At 59.3% G+C, this 19,187-nt stretch overlaps 1 protein-coding gene and 1 long non-coding RNA gene across 4 annotated transcripts in view; one reads left to right on the top strand and one right to left on the bottom strand.

Moving 5' to 3' along the window:
* ZBTB17 (zinc finger and BTB domain containing 17) overlaps window positions 1-18,782 on the top strand; it is a 32,478-nt gene extending 13,696 nt beyond the window's left edge. The window contains exons 1-15 of one of the 3 annotated variants that reach the window (XM_045475777.1): window positions 11,482-11,947; window positions 12,398-12,604; window positions 13,608-13,796; window positions 14,410-14,550; window positions 14,828-14,953; window positions 15,460-15,698; window positions 15,805-15,947; window positions 16,048-16,348; window positions 16,668-16,755; window positions 16,860-16,976; window positions 17,077-17,197; window positions 17,452-17,582; window positions 17,911-18,120; window positions 18,225-18,314; window positions 18,398-18,782. In XM_045475777.1, coding sequence (XP_045331733.1) covers window positions 11,899-11,947; window positions 12,398-12,604; window positions 13,608-13,796; window positions 14,410-14,550; window positions 14,828-14,953; window positions 15,460-15,698; window positions 15,805-15,947; window positions 16,048-16,348; window positions 16,668-16,755; window positions 16,860-16,976; window positions 17,077-17,197; window positions 17,452-17,582; window positions 17,911-18,120; window positions 18,225-18,314; window positions 18,398-18,681 — 2,436 coding nt within the window. In that variant the 5' untranslated portion in view covers window positions 11,482-11,898 and the 3' untranslated portion in view covers window positions 18,682-18,782. Of the gene's footprint in view, window positions 1-11,481; window positions 11,948-12,397; window positions 12,605-13,607; window positions 13,797-14,409; window positions 14,551-14,827; window positions 14,954-15,459; window positions 15,699-15,804; window positions 15,948-16,047; window positions 16,349-16,667; window positions 16,756-16,859; window positions 16,977-17,076; window positions 17,240-17,451; window positions 17,583-17,910; window positions 18,121-18,224; window positions 18,315-18,397 lie in introns of those variants that run through there. The other 2 variants (XM_045475776.1, XM_045475778.1) reach the window with 2 other exon arrangements.
* On the bottom strand, window positions 6,060-11,102 carry LOC123597240. The gene is made up of 2 exons (XR_006712043.1): window positions 10,357-11,102; window positions 6,060-9,105 (listed from the first exon to the last, which is right to left on the bottom strand). It is a non-coding gene; the product is annotated as an uncharacterized LOC123597240 (long non-coding RNA).
* Window positions 18,783-19,187: the final 405 nt, after the last annotated feature.

Here is a 19,187-nt window from a genome sequence, read left to right as displayed (position 1 = left end):
ATCCTCCCAGGGCTGTTGTCCAGAAACTGTTCTAGAGCTGCCCTTTAGCAGCTGGAGTTGAGGAGCACAGCAGTTTTAAAAAACCATTGGAGGGGCGCCTGGGTGGCTCAGTTGGTTAAGTGGCCGACTTCAGTTCAGGTCATGATCTTACACTCCGTGAGTTCGAGCCCCGCATCGGGCTCTGTGCTGACAGCTCAGAGCCTGGAGCCTGCTTCCGATTCTGTGTCTCCCTCTCTCTCTGCCCCTCCCCTGCTCATGCTCTGTGTCTCTCTGTCTCAAAAATAAATAAAAACATTAAAAAAAATAAAAAAAAAATCATTGGAAATGGAGGCATTGAGTTCTTGACCACTTGTTATCCAGGCCTAACATAACCCAAAATAGCCCTCTAAAATATCCTTGTACTCATTTAGTTTTCCTCAGTCAAGTTTTACAAAATATTTTTAGTCGAACCAACTATCTGGAATAGTAAGTAGACAATTTGGTGCTGGCTTCTGCTGCGCATAGTTCTGTATCCAAATATATATGTCCTGTGTAGCTCTTGTCCATCTCAAGATTTCCAATACAGGGAAGGTTTTTGTTTTTTTAAATGTTTAATTTTGAGAGGGAGAGTGTGAGCGGGGGAGGAGCAAAGAGGGAGGAAGACAGAGGATCCAAAGCAGGTTCTGCGCTGACAGCACAAAGCCCGATGAAGGGCTCGGACCCACGAACTGCAAACTCATGGCCTGAGCCAAAGTCAGATGCTCAACAGACTGAGCCACCCAGGCGTCCTCCAATATAGGGAAAGTTTTTTTTTTTTTTTTTAATTTTTTTCTTTTTAACGTTTATTTATTTTTGAGACAGAGACAGAGCATGAACGGGGGAGGGTCAGAGAGAGAGGGATACACAGAATCTGAAACAGGCTCCAGGCTCTGAGCTGTCAGCACAGAGCCCGACGCGGGGCTTGAACTCACGGACCGCGAGATCGTGACCCGAGCCAAAGTCGGATGCTTAACTGACTGAGCCACCCAGGCACCCCATATAGGGAAAGTTTTAAATGAAAGTCTGCTCAGTGCTGGGTTACGGTCTCATTTTTGTCGCTCGCTTGGTATCTGTTATACGTTTGTCATCTGGCAGTCTTATTGGTGAAAGCATTTATTCAACATTTATTAAATCTTCACACTAGAAAGGATCTTAGCAGTCACGAATCCTAGTGAGGAAACAAGCCGAGGAAAAGTCACGTGACATGCATGTGCTACGTTGAAGTCCGAATACATCCACTCCCAAACAGTTGGTACTCAACTTCCTTTTTCCTTTTGGCTTGGGTCCCGACCCTGACTAGTATCATGGGACAACTAATCCTTCCTTTGGAATTGTCATGTTCTACCTGCTTTCTCAATGAAAGCCCCGGTGTTCCTCCAGAATCATCGTGTTCTTTGCAGAGAGCAGGTAGGTGACTTTTGCCATCAAGGATGAGCACTGCAGCCTGTGTTTCGGTTACTGTTGAGCAGAATAAGCATTGCCATTTGCAGGGCCTTTTCCTGGTCGTCTTTCATTTCATGGGGGCCTGGTGAGATTTCACATCTTCTTTTAGAAGAAGTTGGCATCAGATTCCCCTTTTTCCTTCAGTATCGCTAGCGTGGGTTCACGTGCAGCTGGAATGATGGTCGCCGGCAGCCGCGTTATGCAGCGGGAACTTGTATCCTCATCCCCATTTCAAGAAAGGAACCCGAGGTGCTCGGCCCGCTTTGGTTTGATGCCGAGGCAGGAGGGGGTGACTGGGGCCAGGGGTCTGGCAAGTCCCTGAGGCCGCACGCAGAGCTGCGTGTGAGCCTCTCTGGAAGGTCATCACGGCGTCCGAGCGGCTCGGCTGCACCTGGCAAAGGCCGCCGGCTGCTCTTCTAGGGGATTTTCACTTTTGTCCCCGTAAGGAATTTCTGCTCATAAAGATTTCTCGGGTGACACATTCGTTGTGCAAATTACCATAATTTTCCATTTCCCCTATGAGAAATGTTTTCCCGTTGAGAAGTTTTGAGTCACCAGGTCTCGTAGAAAATGTCTTAGAGGTTTTATAGTAAAGAGAAATGAAGGCGGTCAGGCATTGTGGACACTGTCTTTCTCCTTCCTTCCTTCTTCCTTTTTTTTTTACTTGGTTTGACTTTGTTAATGGCTAACATTTAGAAGTGGTAAAAGAGAATGCAGAAAGGATGTGCCCTGGCAAGTAGAGCTCCTTCCTGCCCTTGCCCTGCTCCTCCGAGGGCCCCTCCCCTGTGTCTTGTACTTCCGGTGACATATGAGCTAGGATGTCACAGCCTGGGCTGATGGTTTTGCACAGACCACACGGCCCAGCTTCCCCTAGGAAGGGTCAGGTTCCGAGTGTGTTAAGGGACTTTGAGCCGCTCCGAGAAGAGGTACTTAACATTTTTCAAAGGATGTTACAATGTTTAATGGGCAGGCCATTTGCACGGGTTGCCCTGAAAGGTCCGCGTGAATGTGTGCACCCTCCTGGTGCCAGATGGGGGTGACATTGCCTCATTTTTCCTATCCCAAGGGTCCAGCACTGTGGGACTTTCTAACTGCTTTTTCTGCTTCTGGCCCTTCCTCTTTGAGTCTGTTCTCCATACTGATGCAGCCAGAGTGACCTTTCAGAAATGTGAACCTCACCATGGCCCCCCCTTGCTCAAACCCCCGGCAAGGCTCCCGACGGCCAGGCATGAACGCAAGGTCCTGGCATGGTGGGCATGGCCCTGTGTGCCTGGCTCTGGCCTGTCCCTCCAGCTGCATTTCTGACCACGTTTTCCACTCAGTCGTTTCTCTTGGGATGCTGAGGTGTGCTGTCCCTCCCCCACCCGGTCCCGAGCCCGCGCACCATTTTTTCTCCTGAACGCACCCCGTTGCGTATGCTGTCCTCTTCTCTGAACATCCTTCTTGCCTTTGTTCGTGTGTCTTGTTGGCTGTGACCAGGTACCGTATCCTCCTGTGGCACCCCTTCAGAGCTCAGCAAGGATGGCGACGGGGTCTGGAACCTTCTCCCCGGTGAAAGGTCCTTGAAGGTGGGCGCCTAGGCCTGACCTTGTTCCCGGGGGGGCCGCCAGCTCCCATCAGGTCACCTGCACCGGGTAGTCCTCTGCGGTTGGTTTCAAGTGTAAGTCTGCTACACTGTCCCCTCGGCCACCACATGTGAAGGTTAGACCCCCGAATCCAACCATGTTAACCTCAGTGGGCGACCCGCCTCAGTCTTTCTGCCGAAGAGACACAGTAACAGAGGCCTCACAGCAGAAGTTTGAAGCCAGATGGACACAACGCCCGAGACCTGAGTGCCCTTTTGTCACGTTGGACCAGGCCGTGGCTCCCTCCTCTCTGTCCCCCTGCTGTGGAGAGGAGCCGCGTACCTCAATGGCAAAGGGGGCTCGCTTGGGATAACCTGGTTTGGTTTGTTTTAATTCATTTTTTCCCCTTTTTGTTCAACTGTGTATCAGTCACAGACCTGTGTTAAGAGAAATGGGCTGCTTGGGTGGCTTAGTCAAGCGTCTGACTCTCGGTTTCAGCTCAGGTCACGATCTCCTGTTTTTGTGGGTTTGCGCCCTGCGTGGGCAGTGCAGAGCCTGCTTGGGATTCTCCCCCTCCCCCTCCCTCCCCCTCCTTCCCCCTCCCTCCCCCTCCCTCCCCCTCCCTCCCCTCCCTCTCCCCCTCCCCCCTCCCTCCCCCTCTCTCCCCCTCTCTCCCCTTCTCTCCCCCATTCATGCTGTCTCTCTCTCAAAATAAACAAACAAAAAAAAGATGTAATATTTGATTCTACCTTTGCCTGTATTTGTGCAGTATGACCTGTTATTTCTCTGTCTCTCTTTTTTAAAGTTTATTTTTGAGAGAGAGAGAGTACGAGTGCCCTGTGGGGGAGGGGCAGGGAGAGAGAGAGGGGGAGAGAGAGTCCCAAGCAGGTTCCGCACTGTCAGCGCGGAGCCCGACGCGGGGCTGGAACTCACAAACCACAAGATCTTGACCTGAGCCAAAACCAAGAGTTGGACGCTTAACTGACCGAACCACCCAGGCACCCCTGTGTGGTGTCTTTAGCCCTCACAGAGGTGTGGTGGTTTTCCTGGTGAATGGGTGAGCAGCCTAGAACCCGGAGAAGCTTGCCTGAGGCCACCCTGGCAAGACCGGAGCCAGGATTCATTTGCACATCCTTGGATCCGAATCTGCTGGCGGCTCCTCTTCTTTGTCCCGTATGTGCTCCCATGGGGACCCCGGTCCGCCCTGGTCCTGTGTTTGTCACCACCAGCCCTCCTGTGGCCGTCTCAGCCGGTACACCAGCCTCGCTCGTCGCCTCAGGGAATGGCCCCAGCACTCGGCCAGTTTCTCAGAGAACAATTTAGAGTCCTCCTTGACTCCTTTCTTTCCTGGCATCAGCTGACTGTTGTCTCTACCAAACAGCTTCCTGATCCGACCGCCTCGCCTGCCTGGGTTGCTTGCCTCTCCCTGCCTCCCTGCTGTTCCTCTGTCCCCTCCTGCCTCCTTCACGCCCCTCTGCACCCAGTCCCCTGGGGCCCCCAGTGCACTTAGAAGAAACTCCAAAGCCCGACTGGCCTCTGATCAACCTGAGTGATCTCCGCCTCTGCCGCTGCCCGCTCCGTGCCCCCCCCCCCAACTTCCTCCTTTCCAGGCGCCCAGCCCCTTTGTCAAGGTCATGCCTGTCTCAGGGCCTTTGGGTTTACTCTTCCTTGTTCCTGCAACAGTCTCTGGGCTTCTATGGCAACAACGTGGCTTTCTCTTCCACTTCATTCAGGTCTTGGCTTAAACGTCACCTCCTCAGAGAGGCCTTCCTTGACTGTTTTCTTAAATATGAAACAGCCTTTGCCTCTCGTCTCCTCATCTTCTTGCGCCTTCTTCACAACACTTAACACACTTAACACGTGAGATTGTGTATCATATTTGTTACCCGCCCTCCCCCGAGGCCTTGTAGCTCTAATGTAGTACAGGCACAGAGCAGACACTCCTCCAGTGTCTGTGAAAGGCTGTTGTCTCTGGGTCTGTTTCCCGATTTAGGGGCTGAGGACCCTTAGAGGGGAAGGTGATAGGTAGCCACGAGCTGTATTGCGCCCCCCCTCCCCGGTTCTCTGTATATTGAAGGAGATTTCTCATTCTTACGACCTCTTAAATGCACAGAGATGCTGTTGTGATTAGTAGGAAGGAAATTATTTTTCATAGTGGTTTTTGTCTATTATATTCTCCATTAACAAGCACCGGAAGTACGATTATCATCTCATGAGGGTCCTCAGAATATTTGACCTTGAGTTAGTCACACTCAGAAAGTCCAGGAATAGGGGCGCCTGGGCAGCTCAGTCAGTTGGGCTTCTGACTCTTGATTTCAGCTCAGGTCATGAGCTCATGGTTTGTGGGTTCGGGCTGTGCATTTATAGCGTGGAGCCTGCTTGCTATTCTCTGTCTCCCTCTCTCTGTCCATCCCCATTCCCCCACTTGCGTGTGTGCATGCTCTCTCAAAATAAATAAACATTAAAAAAAAAAAAAAAAAAAAGGCCAGGAATCACCTACCTCTCTGTACAGGCCTCTTCCCCGACTTGATTTGTAATCGTGTGATGCCAAGGTCCTTGGGTCAGTGCTTTCAACAGCTGTGAGGAGGAAGTCAGTCTGTCCCACCCAGCAGTGAGTTTATTAAACGAGGGGAGACCAGGCAAAGTAGCAGCCTTGTTTCAGGCTATGTCAGTGCTCAGGGAGTATTGGGGTGGAGGGGTTGGGGGGCGTGTTGGGAGAATGATAAAATGCCACCAAGTCCCACATATTCTGATTTTGTCTTTTTTGGAAGCAAGGCCCTTAACTCACCCTCTGTCAAGCTCTTAAGAGTGCCCAGAGCAGGTCCTAGCATGATGGATTCTGAACTGGCATGGGCACGCCGGGATCTGGGACAGCCCTTTCCTCAGGGCCGGCCAACCTTCCCACCGGGCCACATTCCTGGAGCGGTGGGCTCCATCGGGGGTCAGGGAAGGGGATGCCCGTTCCCTCTTCAGAAGCGTGGTTAAGTGTTCGAGATGATGGGGGTTGTAGAATTTGAAAAGCAGAGGCAGTTGTACAATTTAACTTTATATTTAGGTATTATTTTTAGAGTTTTAAAAATCCGTGGTTTTTTTGTCACACGGACTTCAAAGAAAATGCTACTGAATCTTGGCTGGTGGGAACGTGTAGACGGCAGCAGTTGATTTTCAGAGTGGGGCCATTACCCAGTGGAAGATGAAGTATCAGAATCTGGGCCTGTTGGGAAGGGCCGAGTCCGTTTGCGTGTTCACCCTAAAGGGGAAATTGATTTTTAAAAGTTTGAGAAACACAAGCTTAATATCAGAGCCATCCTTGCTGGGCAAAGAGGAAGGTGCCAGAAGAGCTGGTTTTGTTGGCATCTGCCCCTCTGCCATGTTGTGCTGGAAAGGGACAGCTCGTCACACTGGGCGGGTGGGTGGGCGGGCTGGGCCGGCAGGTCTCACAGTTACAAGGCTGGCCTGCTGTGACCTTCCATGTCTTTGGCCTGAGTTTGTGGGCGCTCAGCTGTAGACAGGATCTACCTGTGTTTCTAGAAGATCTGGAATGCCGAGCGACTGGAAGCTGAAGGGTGATCCCTCTTACCTGCCCCCGGACATGACACGGCTGTGTCACGTCCGGGCCTGCACCCGGGCACGTTGTGTTCTGGGAGCTGGGGACTGCTGTTTCTCAAGGCCAGCGTCTCCTCGCGGTAGGCCAGTTGTTTCCTGGCTTGGTGGCTTCCCTCTGCGTGCAGTTCGGTGCTTGCTAATAACCCGGATAATATTTCACGTTTGACAGGTGCCCCTTTGACTCTGAGATGGGGCGGTGCTGTGTGGACCCACTTAGAGCTGTGGGCAGGTGCTCCAGCCTTCACCCGGCAGCCCCCGTGGGGCTTAACAGAGCAGTTGTTCAATATAAAGTGCTTCCCCCACAGAGAAAGTAGCTCTGGATGGTTCTTGCCCAGTGCTCCTCCCTTCACGCCCTCCCTCTCTTAATGTTAATTGGGCTCTGGGATTTTTCCAGATTGCTTTTAGAAAGAATAATGGGTTATGATTACAACTTCCTAACAAGGTCAAGTCACTAAATAGTTACCGGGTGCACCCAAGGTACCCAGCATAAAAGGCTATGTGGAAACCATCTGATACGATCTTCGACCTAAAAATACAGCCATAGTTGCGTCTTTCTTTCCTGGTAGCGTTCGTTTGCTGAGTGTTTACTGTATGTCAGGCACTGTACAGGTGCTGTGCTTATAACACAGCCTCCTGTAAGCCTGTAACACATGTGGGAAGCGGTCCCACTGGCCCCGTTTTGCCAGAGGAGGAGCTTTGCTGGAGATGCACGGCTGGTGTGGTGGGTGGCAGAAGCTGGACTCTGGTCCCACCTGGCCCGACCCCAGAGGCCCTGTCGCCGCGGTGCTGAACTGCCTCTCGCCTCCCGGAGTCCCGGAGGCCGCAGTGCGGAACTTGACTCTCAGAGTGGCCGTGTTCTTAGTTCTCAGGTGGTCGGGTGGTGCCGTGTGCGTGTTGAAGAGACGTCGTGAATGCCATTTCGTTGTGGGTGGGGGCGGGGGCGTGGGGACTTGGGATCCAGATTTTGTTGAATTGCTTGCATTTCACCACCCAAGGAGAAGCCCTTCTTAGGCCTCATCTGCTTGCGGATGTTTGGGAACTGGGGGAACGGGAGGGACCGTGTTTGCCGTGGCCAGCCCCCCGTGCACCCCACTCGAGTCCGCTGAAACCTGACGGACACCCAGTGAGAGAGGCCAGGAGCGTGCTTGGAAATAACCCCATCTCTGCGGGCTTGAGTGTAGCACCTGTCCCTCTCTCTTTTCTTACTGAAAGTTGTGTCAACTTTGGAGAAATGGTACCGTACGGAAGTATATGGATTGTGTGTGTGTGATTTAGATAATACATCTAGGTGTGTCCAAGTAAAGAGGCGGAATGCTCTCAGGGTCTCAGAAGACCTCTGCTTGCCCCTCCTGCCATCCGGACGGAACCATCGTCCTGGGTGTTCTGGTACTCACTGCCTTCACGGTTTTGCCGGCTGGGTCCGCTCTCCGTCGCTGGGAGCAACCACCTTGAAACTCAGTGACTTCAACTATTGGCAGTTTGTTACTTCTCCCGATGTTGGGGGTTGACTAGGCAGTTTCTTTTGTTCCATGAGGCGTTGAGGTCGTTCATGTGACCGTTTAATAGCTGGCCTGGAAGGTCCGGGAAAGTTCTCTCATACTGCTGTCAGCCAGGGCCTCTGAGTTCATCGTGTGCCTCTGGAGGCCCCTCCACGCGTCTTGTGTCTCCAGCAGGCACAGTCCCTGCCTCTTGGTGGGAGTCATCACAGGGCCCCCACCTGCAGTTGGAATCTTCTGGCACAGCGGGAGCGGTTGGTGGCCATCCTGAGAAGGGTGCCCACGCCGTCCGTCCATGTCCGGTCGCTTAGTCGGGCCTGTTTGGAATCATGCTGCAGGCGCTCTCCAGGCCCCTTTTCATCCCCGAATGAATTCCTTGTGGGGCGGGCCGGGGCTGTACATCCAGCCAGGTTGGTGGCTGTCCCCAGAGCCTGGGAAGTCGGCCCCGTTCCACAGGGATAACCTTCCACCTGGGGAAGGTGCCCGAGTGCAGTGAGTGAGTGGAAGGTCAGGCCAGTTTCTTGAGTGGGCCAGTCGGGTGCCGGTTTTGGGCTTTATCTTCTACATCTAATGTGAGGACTTTGTGGGCTCTGTTCTGTTTGCATTTTCTCTAGTTCGAAGCTCTTAGGGTCTTCTAGTAGTTTTCTCTAAGGCCCACCTTTATCACTCGAAAGCAAGGAGAAAGAAGGCAGCAGGGGCCCCCACACTTTGGCCTGAGTGAAGGCATCGCAGAGCCGGCCAGGGGCTGGGGGAACCGCACTCGAGCACTGATGCTGGTGACCAGAGGCGGCTGGGCTGTTGCTCTTGTACCATTTCAGGTCTCTCCTCAGACGATGACTCCGAGTGTGCACGGGGGTGGACAGCCCCCCGGGCCCGCGGGACCCACGCATGTGGCTGTGCGGCCCAGGCAGGTGCGGGGTCTCCACGCCCTCACCTCTTCCTGGAGCCTCTAAACCTGGCCGGATCACGGTGGGGTCCTGTCTCCGTGGAGCGTAAAAGAGGAAACAGGACACAGTGGGAGGACTGCCGTGATCATTCTAGAGCATTTCTTGCCATCTCTGGTGCCCCTGTTCTCGCTCAGCCCCTCTGAGGGAAGGGCCCGGCCAGCTGGCCCCTCACCTGCTTGCCACATCACCTTGAGGAGACAGGGGCTGGTGGAGCTTTCTAGCAGGCTGGGCCATCTGGTGGACGCAGCTGGGGGCCTCTGAGCCCCATCTGGGGGGGCGGGTTGTGGCCCGCCTGTGGGCACCCCCGCTGAGCTGAGCCCGAGCCCCCACAGCTGCGCTCGCCCTCCCCAGGGCTGATGGCAGGACTGGGCTTGTGAGCCTGGCTTCTCGGGCGTGTGGGCGCCGCCTTCTTTCTCTTCCTTCCTTGTCCTTCCCCCTCACACTCCCCGTTTCTTTCGCTGCTTCCTCTCTTATCCTCTCCCTTTTTCTCTCTTCCTTTTCTTTCTTTGATTTTGTCAGAACAGGTGCCCTTTAGGAGTGTTTCTCTGTTGGGACAGCTTTGGGACAGCTACAGAGGACTCTGGAGACCCCCACACCCATGTTTGGGGAGGAGCCCACTTCTGGGCGGCAGCTGGCAGCGGAAGAGCGTGGTTAGCGTTGGGGAGGGGGCATTCCCCGTGGGCACCGCCGCTCTCCTGGGGGTGGGGGACACTGGAGGTACCGGGCCACCAGCCACCCTCTCCCAGGACCTTTACTGGCCCCCCCACAGCCTCTGAAATGAAAGCCCCTGCCCACCCCCCATGTCCAGCCCCAGGAGAGCCTGCTTCGTGCCCTTTCCCCGGAAGCTGAGGCCGTATGGCGGCACGATGGCTCCTCGCGGCCTTGGGTGCCCTGCCACCCCGGACTGATCGGCCCCTTCCACCCTGTTGGCCGGGAGTCTCTTCTCAGGTTTACTTTCGCAGCAAGTCAGGTCACCTTCCAAGCTGGAGGGCGAGGGCCCTGGGACCAGCTCTGTGCCTCAGGGGTGGGGTGTCAGCTGATGCCCCCTGGTTGTTTGTGTACCTGGGAGACCCTTCCTCCCAGCTCAGTTTTCAGGTTGGCTGCTGGCAAAGGTGAGGGAGCTCCGAATGGGCTTACCCTGAAGCTGATGGAACATCTGCCCCCTAGGCCTCTGGTTGTCCTCCCTTCTGCTCTCCAGACCCGCTTCACCTGGGCCTCAGAGGACACAGGCAGCGACTGGTGACTGGGGCTCGGGGGCTGCCCGTGCTCCCACGCACTCACCTGTCTGCTCAAGTGCCTTTTTCTGTCGTGAGAGGACAGCTGTACGGGTGAGCTGGCCCAGGCCTCTCCTTGCCACCTGCCTTTGGTTCCACGTATGCCAGGCCTGGACTGAACTGCTTTCAGATGCTAGGCCTGAGTGCCCTGGCCTAGGTGTTTAACCCGCGGACTGGACATTGGTTCTTGTCCATGTTCTCCAGAAACAGGAAGGTTTCTGGAGAAAGCAGACACCTTCCTTCCCTGCTTTTTCCAGAGATTAAAGACAGAGAAGGATGCCTTCACAGGTGTCGCGTGTCAGCCGTGGCCTTTGCTTTGGTGGCTCCCTGCTGCTGCTGGCTGGCTTGGCTCCAGAGCGGATTGCTCAGCGGATGCCGAAGGCCTCCCCTCTGGACTCCAGGGCTGGCTCCTGGCGCTTCCCTGCTGACTCGAGCTCCAGCCATTGGCACCGCGACGGAACGGAGAACCGAGAAGCCGTGGCTCTGTCTGGGAGCTTGTGTGTGGAGGCTGGGACCAAAGGACTGTCCTGGGGACATCGGAGGGAGGGAAAGGGTGTTTCTGGGTCCCCAGCAACAGCTTCTCTGAACTCGTGGCTCAGAGGAAGGCTGGCACGTGGGGCGCACAGTCTGTTGCCATTGCCACATCCCCCCCTTCTTGGAGCCCCGCCTGCCGCGCGGTGACTTCCCCCAGCTCCGCAAATACGTGGCCCCGCTTCTGAACCGTTTCCAGACACCACAGGGTGGGTGGGCTTTTGGTCCTTCAGGGCTGATCTGCGCTGGCTAAGCCCCTCGTGTGGGGGTGTGGCTTTCCTCGTGGCTCCTCGCGGCGGCCCGACCGCCATACATGGTCACTGCGGCTGCAGCAGCACCGGTGACTCACCCCCAGGAGGCTGATTTAACTGAACAGCAGGAGCCCGTGAGGGGCTGCTGCACCCTGGGGGCTGGGAGCCCCAAAGTGTCATTCTCACCTGCCCGGAAACAGCCCGGGGGCAGCTCCGAGCAGACCCAGACCTCAGATGCCGGGCCAGGGCACTGACAGCCTGGTCCTGGTGGATCAACGTGATGCGGTCCCAGGAGTGGGGCGTTGACTTTTATTTTGAAGTTGGGTCTTTCTTGAACTGAGGGCCCGCTGCTTTCCCTATAAAATGCTGGTCTTGAGACTGACTCTGGTGTGGTGCTGCTGGGGAGGAGAGGGCTGCTTTAGATACTTATTTAGTCACGGCCTGTGGTAGTTCGTGATTGTTGGGCGCCGGGCCATGGAATTTTTCTGAGCATTTTCACTTGAGACTGTTACGGGATTTCCAGGCCTTTGTGTGAGGCCTCTGGCAGAGAAACTGCAGCCAGCCCAGCAGCTCTTGGGGTCAGGGCCAGAGCTATTCCTCCTCCGGGGACAGCCTGGAGACGGTTCTGGAGGCAGAGGACTTTATGTAGTTTCCTGAGCCTGTGAATCAGAGAGAGAGAGAGAGAGAGGGAGAGGGAGAGAGAGATCCCTCTCTCCTGGACTTTGCCAGAGCCCTGTGGGTGCAGCGGGAGAGGGTCCGTTGCTGAAATGCCGGGTGATGAGACATCTGTCACCTGTGCGTGGCAGAATGGGAAAAGTAAGAACAAAGTAGAAAGGTTTTCATGAGGCCAAATGTATTCAATTGAAAGATCTGTCCTTTTTTTCTAAAATTATGTCATGCGTTGTTTTCATAAAAAAAATGTTAAACTGACCATGTCTTTTTCTTAAATGCTCACCGTAATCTGTGTTTTGTGTTTGTTTTTTGATTTTTTTTTTTTTTTAATTTTTGTTACCTGGCAGAACACAAAGGTGGCCGTTTTGTGTTGGTCCCTCCATGCTTGTGGTTGGGAACTTTGCTGGCCAGTAAACCCGGGGCTCTAGGAGCCTTGGCTTGCAGAGGAAGTCTGGAGTGATTTTACCCCTTGTGGATTTGTTTGAATTCTCCCCATCTCCCCCTCATTTCTCACCTGGGGATTTGGGGGGCGACCGTCAGGCTGGCTGGCCCCCTGTCTCTGTGCTAACGCAAAGGCCCTTTGGCTCTCCCCAGCCATGGACTTTCCCCAGCACAGCCAGCACGTCTTGGAGCAGCTGAACCAGCAGCGGCAGCTGGGGCTTCTGTGCGACTGCACTTTTGTGGTGGACGGTGTCGACTTCAAGGCCCACAAAGCAGTGCTGGCGGCCTGCAGCGAGTACTTCAAGATGCTCTTCGTGGACCAGAAGGACGTGGTGCACCTGGACATCAGTAACGCGGCAGGTACCCCGTCGGCCAGGCCGGGCTCCCTGAGGGTCGGGGGCCGTGGCCGGCTCTGCGCCGCGCACGGCCCTCCCGGGAGCGGCCCCTCCGAGAGTCAGGTGCACCAGGCCGCCCGCACAGGTGCTGCCACGAGTGTATGGGCACCAAGTTCCTACCGCATTCTCGACCGGGAGCCGGGTGGTAAGGGGAGAACTGACGAGGGAGGGCTCATGATACACTCTGAGCCGGAGTGAAATAGGACAGGCTCGTCAAGAGGGACAGAGAACAGGTGGGCTCTCAGCCCCCGACCCCTTCCCATTGCTGAGTCGGCCCTGAACCCCTACTCCAGTGCTAACTATGATGGAGATGGGAGGGGTGTCGGGAAACCTTGCAGTCGAGGAAGGAACGGGGCCTGGATTTGGCTCTGGCCCAGAACCGCATGACGCGCCATGGGAAGGTCAGGGCAAAGTGCCGTGCCCCCCTCTTACCGGTACGGAAGCTGAGACCCAAAGAGGTCAGGTGATTGGCCTGGAGGTCAGATACTTCGTGGCAGACCCCTGAGGAAAGCCAGTGCTGACACCCTCGTGTTGGGGCGCTCTCCAGTGGTAGGGTGCAGCGGCCGGCCAGAGCTTACCCTGGGGGGGGGTGGTGTTCCCACTGCCATCCTCTGTGCAGGGTAGAGGTTTACACCCTGGTCCTCCGTGCAGGGCGGGTGTTTTTCCTCTCGGTTCTCTGTTCACACCCTCTGTCTTTGGTGCAGGGTGGGCGTTCACCCCCACTGTCCCCTGTGCAGGGCGGCCGTTGTACCCCCTGCCCTGTGTGGGTGTGCTTCATCTCGGAGGCCGCCGTCTGGGCTGAGAACCCCTGGGCTGTCCGCCCACCCGCCAGCACGGGAGATGGGGGGACGGCGGCTGCCACTCCACTTTTCCCAAATCCCTGGATCTTGCGACCGAGTGGAGTGGCAGAGCCGGCTGGAAAAGCCAGGCCCCGCGAGGTCCGTGATGGCCGTCTGTGTCCTTGGCAGGCCTCGGGCAGGTGCTGGAGTTTATGTACACGGCCAAGCTGAGCCTGAGCCCTGAGAACGTGGATGATGTGCTGGCTGTGGCCAGCTTCCTGCAGATGCAGGACATCGTCACAGCCTGCCACGCCCTCAAGTCCCTCGCCGAGCCCGCTGGCAGCCCCGGGGAGACTACGGTGGCCTCAGCCACGGAAGGTGAGGTTATGGCCAGGCTGTTCCTGAACACGTGGCTTTGGCTGGGGTGCTGTCTCTGACTCTCTGGGCCTCAGCGTCCTCGCCTGGCCCTGCCTGTGTCACGGGGTGCTAGTCTCAGGAAGGCCTCCCGAGGGGTTTGTCGTCTGCCTACCCCTCCCCCACCTTTACCCACTTCCCGTGTGCTCTGCTGCTCCAGAGGGCTGGGGGTGCGCTCGGCCCAGGCCCCTGCACGTGGGGTCGTTCCTCCAGCAGCTCTCCCTGCTCGTGCCCTTCCCCCTGACGCCAGGGGTGGGCCAGGCTCTCTTGGTACCCCTCGCGGAGAGCCCGTCTCCCTCCTGAGCACGGAGCTCTGATGGGCGGTATTGCTTTGCGTGTGAGGTCTGCTCCCTGACCAGGGCGGGAGCCCCCGCGGAAGCAGCAGCCGGGACTGTTTATTCTGTGCTCAGCCGGTGGCCGGGCATGGAGTGGGTGCCCGATGAGCAGTCTGGTCAGCCAATATGTAGATGTCTCCCCAGGGAGGATCTGGAAGAGCCAGCAAGTTCTGGGCCACCTCACCCCTCCAGGTGGTGGGCGCGTGGTGGGAAATGGCAAGACTGTCCCGTTCCATCTCCAGGAGGAGACAAGAGAGCCAAAGAGGAAAAGGCGGCTGCTGCTGTGCTGAGCGAGCTGGACCCGGCCGGAAGCGGTCCACCCACGGGTCCAGACAGGGAGCCCAAGGAGGAGCGGGGCGGCCAGGCTGAGAGCACGGCCAGCGGTGAGTTGTGACGCCGAGTCTGTCACCTCCTGGCAGCCTGGGCCCTGGGGCAGTGAGCGGCCTCCTGGGGGGGTGCCTCCCGGGGCTGGGAGAGCTGTTCACTCCAAGGCACCTGCTGCAGCGAGAGCGCGGGCACAAGTAGCCTGAGTTTGGACGTGCGGCACCCCCCGCCCCGCGCCGGGCCACAGCCACTCCTCGGGGGCCTGGTCCAGGGGAGCCATCCGGCTGCCGGAGGGAGGGTCCTCACGCAGCCTCGGTGTTCCCACCCCCCACCCAGGTGCCGAGCAGACAGAGAAGGCCGACGCCCCCCGGGAGCCGCCCTCCGTGGAGCCCAAGCCCGACCCCACGAGCAGCATGGCTGCTGCGGAGGCCGAGGCCGCCTTGTCAGAGAGCTCGGAGCAAGGTGCCCTGCCACCAGCCCGGCCGGGCGGCCGTCGCTCACGCGTCCCCCGGGGCTCCTTCCCCCACCCCCCAGCCCCCAAGCTGATCCTGCTCCGACTCAGGCTTTAGCTTCGGCCGAGGCCATCTTGCCATTGTCAACTCCTGACCGCTGTCTCGGTTTTGCACCCCGGCTGGGCTTCTCTCGGCGCGGATGTGTTGCTGACGCAGCCTCAGTGTGGCTGCTGCGTCCCGGCCGCCCCCCGCACCCACTGTGCCGCCAGTCCGGCTTCCCCGGGGGTGGAGGCCCAGTCCCACCTCCCAGCAGCGAGCGGCCTGCTCCGCAGTGTCCTCTGCCCTCTCCCCGGCTGGCACCAGGGCCGCTTGTCTGTGGTGGCCACGCCGAGCTGGCCCCTGCAGGGGACTCGCGCACACAGGGAGGGCTGCGGAGACGAGCCCTCGTCCTTCGCTGGCTCTGAGGCCCCTTCCGGCCCTCCCGAGCGCCTCAGTGCCCCCACCCTTCTCCGGCAGAAATGGAGGTGGAGCCGGCCAGGAAAGGAGAAGACCAGGAGGATGAAGGCGCAGCGGCCGCCGAGGTCAAGGAAGAGGGGCCGCCGCTGGAGAAGGGGGAGCCCCCCGAGGAGAGCGAGGAGTCTGCCAGCACGGACTCGGGCCAGGAGCTGGGCACCGAGGCCCGGGGCCCACGCTCGGGCACCTACGGCGACCGCACCGAGTCCAAGGCCTACGGCTCGGTCATCCACAAGTGCGAGGTGCGGCCCTCCCCTCGCTCCCCCACCCCCCTCGCTCCCCCGCCTCCCCCCCACAACCCTCGCGGCCCCGCAGTCCCTGATGCCCGCCCCCCGCTGCGCCCTGCAGGACTGCGGGAAGGAGTTCACGCACACGGGCAACTTCAAGCGGCACATCCGCATCCACACGGGCGAGAAGCCCTTCTCGTGCCGGGAGTGCAGCAAGGCCTTCTCGGACCCGGCTGCCTGCAAGGCCCACGAGAAGACGCACAGGTACGCCGCCCCGGCCGCCCCCCCCCCCCCCCCGCTGTAGGGCCCCGGCCTCTGGGAGCCCAGCGACCGTCCCCTCTCCCTGTCGCCCTGTGACCACCAGCCCGCTGAAGCCGTACGGCTGCGAGGAGTGCGGCAAGAGCTACCGGCTCATCAGCCTGCTGAACCTGCACAAGAAGCGGCACTCGGGCGAGGCGCGCTACCGCTGCGGGGACTGCGGCAAGCTGTTCACCACGTCGGGCAACCTGAAGCGCCACCAGCTGGTGCACAGCGGCGAGAAGCCCTACCAGTGCGACTACTGCGGCCGCTCCTTCTCCGACCCCACCTCCAAGATGCGCCACCTCGAGACCCACGACACCGACAAGGAGCACAAGTGCCCGCACTGTGACAAGAAGTTCAACCAGGTGCGTGCCGACGGAGCGGCAAGGAGGGCTGGCCGCGCCGGGGACCGAAGCAGACGGGGCCCTGCCCCGGCGAAGCTCTGACCGCTTTGCCTGGGAATCTGGGGCGGGAGGTGGTGGCTCGGGCCCCAGAGACCCGGGGCAGGGGTGGGGGTGGTTTTCCCTTTTCGCCTCCGGGACCCGGAACATTCCACGGGCCTCGAGGAAGGACGGAGTGGTCCGCGGGCCCGGGAGAGGGCCGAGAATCCCTTGTTCGCCAGCGGGAGGGGTGGCCGAGGCCGGTTGCGCGGGGTGGCCCCCTCTGACCCCTGCTTGGGTGCAGGTGGGGAATCTGAAGGCCCACCTGAAGATCCACATCGCGGACGGGCCCCTCAAGTGCCGAGAGTGTGGGAAGCAGTTCACCACCTCAGGTAGGGCCGGGGCTGCCCCGGCTGCCCTCGCGTCACGCCCCTCCGCTCCTTGCCCCCCCCCTCCCCGCCGGTGCTCACGCGGGCCCTCCTGCATCCCGCCGCAGGGAACCTCAAGCGGCACCTTCGGATCCACAGCGGGGAGAAGCCCTACGTGTGCATCCACTGCCAGCGGCAGTTCGCGGACCCCGGCGCTCTGCAGCGGCACGTCCGCATCCACACAGGTGGCCGGGCCGGGCCGGGCGGCGGGCGCCCGGAGGCTGGGGAAGGCGCTCGGGGAGGAGCGGGCGCCGACACCTTCTCCCGTCGCCTCCCCGTCCCCAGGCGAGAAGCCGTGCCAGTGCGTGATGTGCGGCAAGGCTTTCACCCAGGCCAGCTCCCTCATCGCGCACGTGCGCCAGCACACCGGCGAGAAGCCCTACGTCTGCGAGCGCTGCGGCAAGAGGTCCCGTCCCGCCCGTCCCTCCCATGCCCGGCGCCCTGCACGGTGAAGGGGGTCAGGAAGCGAACCTAGAGCTCAGCTGGGAACTGGGTGGACGGCTGCCCGGCCCCGGGCGTAGGCCCCGGGGCTCGGCTCCGGTCTCGCAGCCACGCCGGAGATGCCTGCCCGGCTCCCCCCGGCTCCCCCCGGCTCCCCCGCCATCCTGGGCCCTGGCTTGTGCAGCTCGGTGCAAGCCCCCTCCCTCTGCGGCCCTGCAGGTTCGTCCAGTCCAGCCAGTTGGCCAATCACATCCGCCACCATGACAACATTCGCCCTCACAAGTGCAGTGTGTGCAGCAAGGCCTTCGTGAACGTGGGGGACCTGTCCAAGCACATCATCATCCACACTGGTGAGCCCGTGCCCACTTGCCTGTCTGTCCCTGGGGGGGGAGGGGGGGGGCGGGGGCGGTGGGAAGGGAGGGCCCTCCAGATCCCAGCCTTGGGCACTGGCCCTTGCTGCAGGTGGCCTTGAAGGAGGTTCAGTTCAAAGGAGGACTCCATTTAGAGTTTCTAGAAGGTGCAGTGGCCACTGGACGCTTCTGTGCAGCCCTGGTGGCTGCCCCAGAGCACTCGCTACTGGAAAAGACAGGGCTCTGGGGCAGCTGGAGGCCACTGAGGTCCTCCCCCCCCCCGCCCCCCCCTCCCAACGGCAGGCGAGAACCTTGCCTCCCCCCTCAGGAGAGAAGCCCTACCTGTGTGACAAGTGCGGTCGTGGCTTCAACCGCGTGGACAACCTGCGCTCCCACGTGAAGACCGTGCACCAGGGCAAGGCGGGCATCAAAATCCTGGAGCCAGAGGAGGGCGGGGAGGTCAGCGTGGTCACCGTGGATGACATGGTCACGCTGGCCACCGAAGCGCTGGCGGCAACCGCTGTCACTCAGCTCACAGGTGCGGGCCGCGGGCAGCAGGGGCTGGTCGCGGGCAGCCGGCCTCTGGGGTGGTGGCGACGGGCAGGTGCCTTTGGCCTTAGGCCCCTTGGACTTTGCCCACAGTGGTGCCAGTGGGGGCCGCGGTGACCGCCGACGAGACGGAAGTCCTTAAGGCCGAGATCAGCAAAGCTGTGAAGCAAGTCCAGGAGGAAGGTGAGGGGGCCGCCCGGGGCGTGAACACCTGTGAACCCCCGAGGGTTCTCCCCATCCTGACCGCAGCCCTCCGCCTCCCACAGACCCCAACACCCACATCCTCTATGCCTGCGACTCCTGTGGGGACAAGTTCCTGGACGCTAACAGCCTCGCCCAGCACGTGCGGATCCACACCGCCCAGGCGCTGGTCATGTTCCAGACGGACGCGGACTTCTACCAGCAGTACGGGCCGGGCGGCACGTGGCCGGCCGGGCAGGTGCTGCAGGCCGGGGAGCTGGTCTTCCGCCCTCGGGACGGGGCCGACGGCCAGCCTGCTCTGGCGGAGACGCCCCCCACCGCCCCTGAATGTCCACCGCCTGCTGAGTGAGCAGGTGTCTCTCCTCTGACTGTTTATTTAAGGATGGACGGCACCCTAGATCTGAGAGGGGTGGCCCCGTTCCCTAGAGAATAAATTGGATTATTTTCTAACGCTGCCTATAGCTCCCTGTGGGGTTGGGGGCGGGGGCTGCCAGAGCCGGGCCGATGCTCCACCCGGGGAGCTTCTTGGCCAAGCCAGGCTGTCCCTCGTGCAGAAGGGGACCAGTGCCTCCGGACCGGTCGAGAGAAAAGCTGGCTTCCTTGTCCTCAGTTGGGGTGTGGGCGGTACGCCTGGGGCCAGAGGGACAGTGGCTCCACGCACCCCTGTCCCCTCGGCCGGTCTCCTCCTCGGGCTTCTCACCTGTTCGGCTTCGGGACCCGAGCTCCCCGCCCCCGCCACGGAGCACAGCTGTGAGCCTGCTCCCCCTCTGCCCCGCTGGGTTGGCTTAACCAGGATCCAGGCAACCCACAGAGCCCCGCTCAGAAGCCCACTCAGCCAGAGCAGCAAGGTAGGCA

The sequence above is a fragment of the Leopardus geoffroyi genome, chromosome C1 (genome assembly GCF_018350155.1).
Source record: "Leopardus geoffroyi isolate Oge1 chromosome C1, O.geoffroyi_Oge1_pat1.0, whole genome shotgun sequence".
In the NCBI taxonomy this organism is placed as follows: domain Eukaryota; kingdom Metazoa; phylum Chordata; class Mammalia; order Carnivora; family Felidae; genus Leopardus; species Leopardus geoffroyi.
The sequence above is the reverse complement of the archived record's forward strand: the minus strand, read 5'-3'. Positions and strand labels throughout refer to the sequence as shown.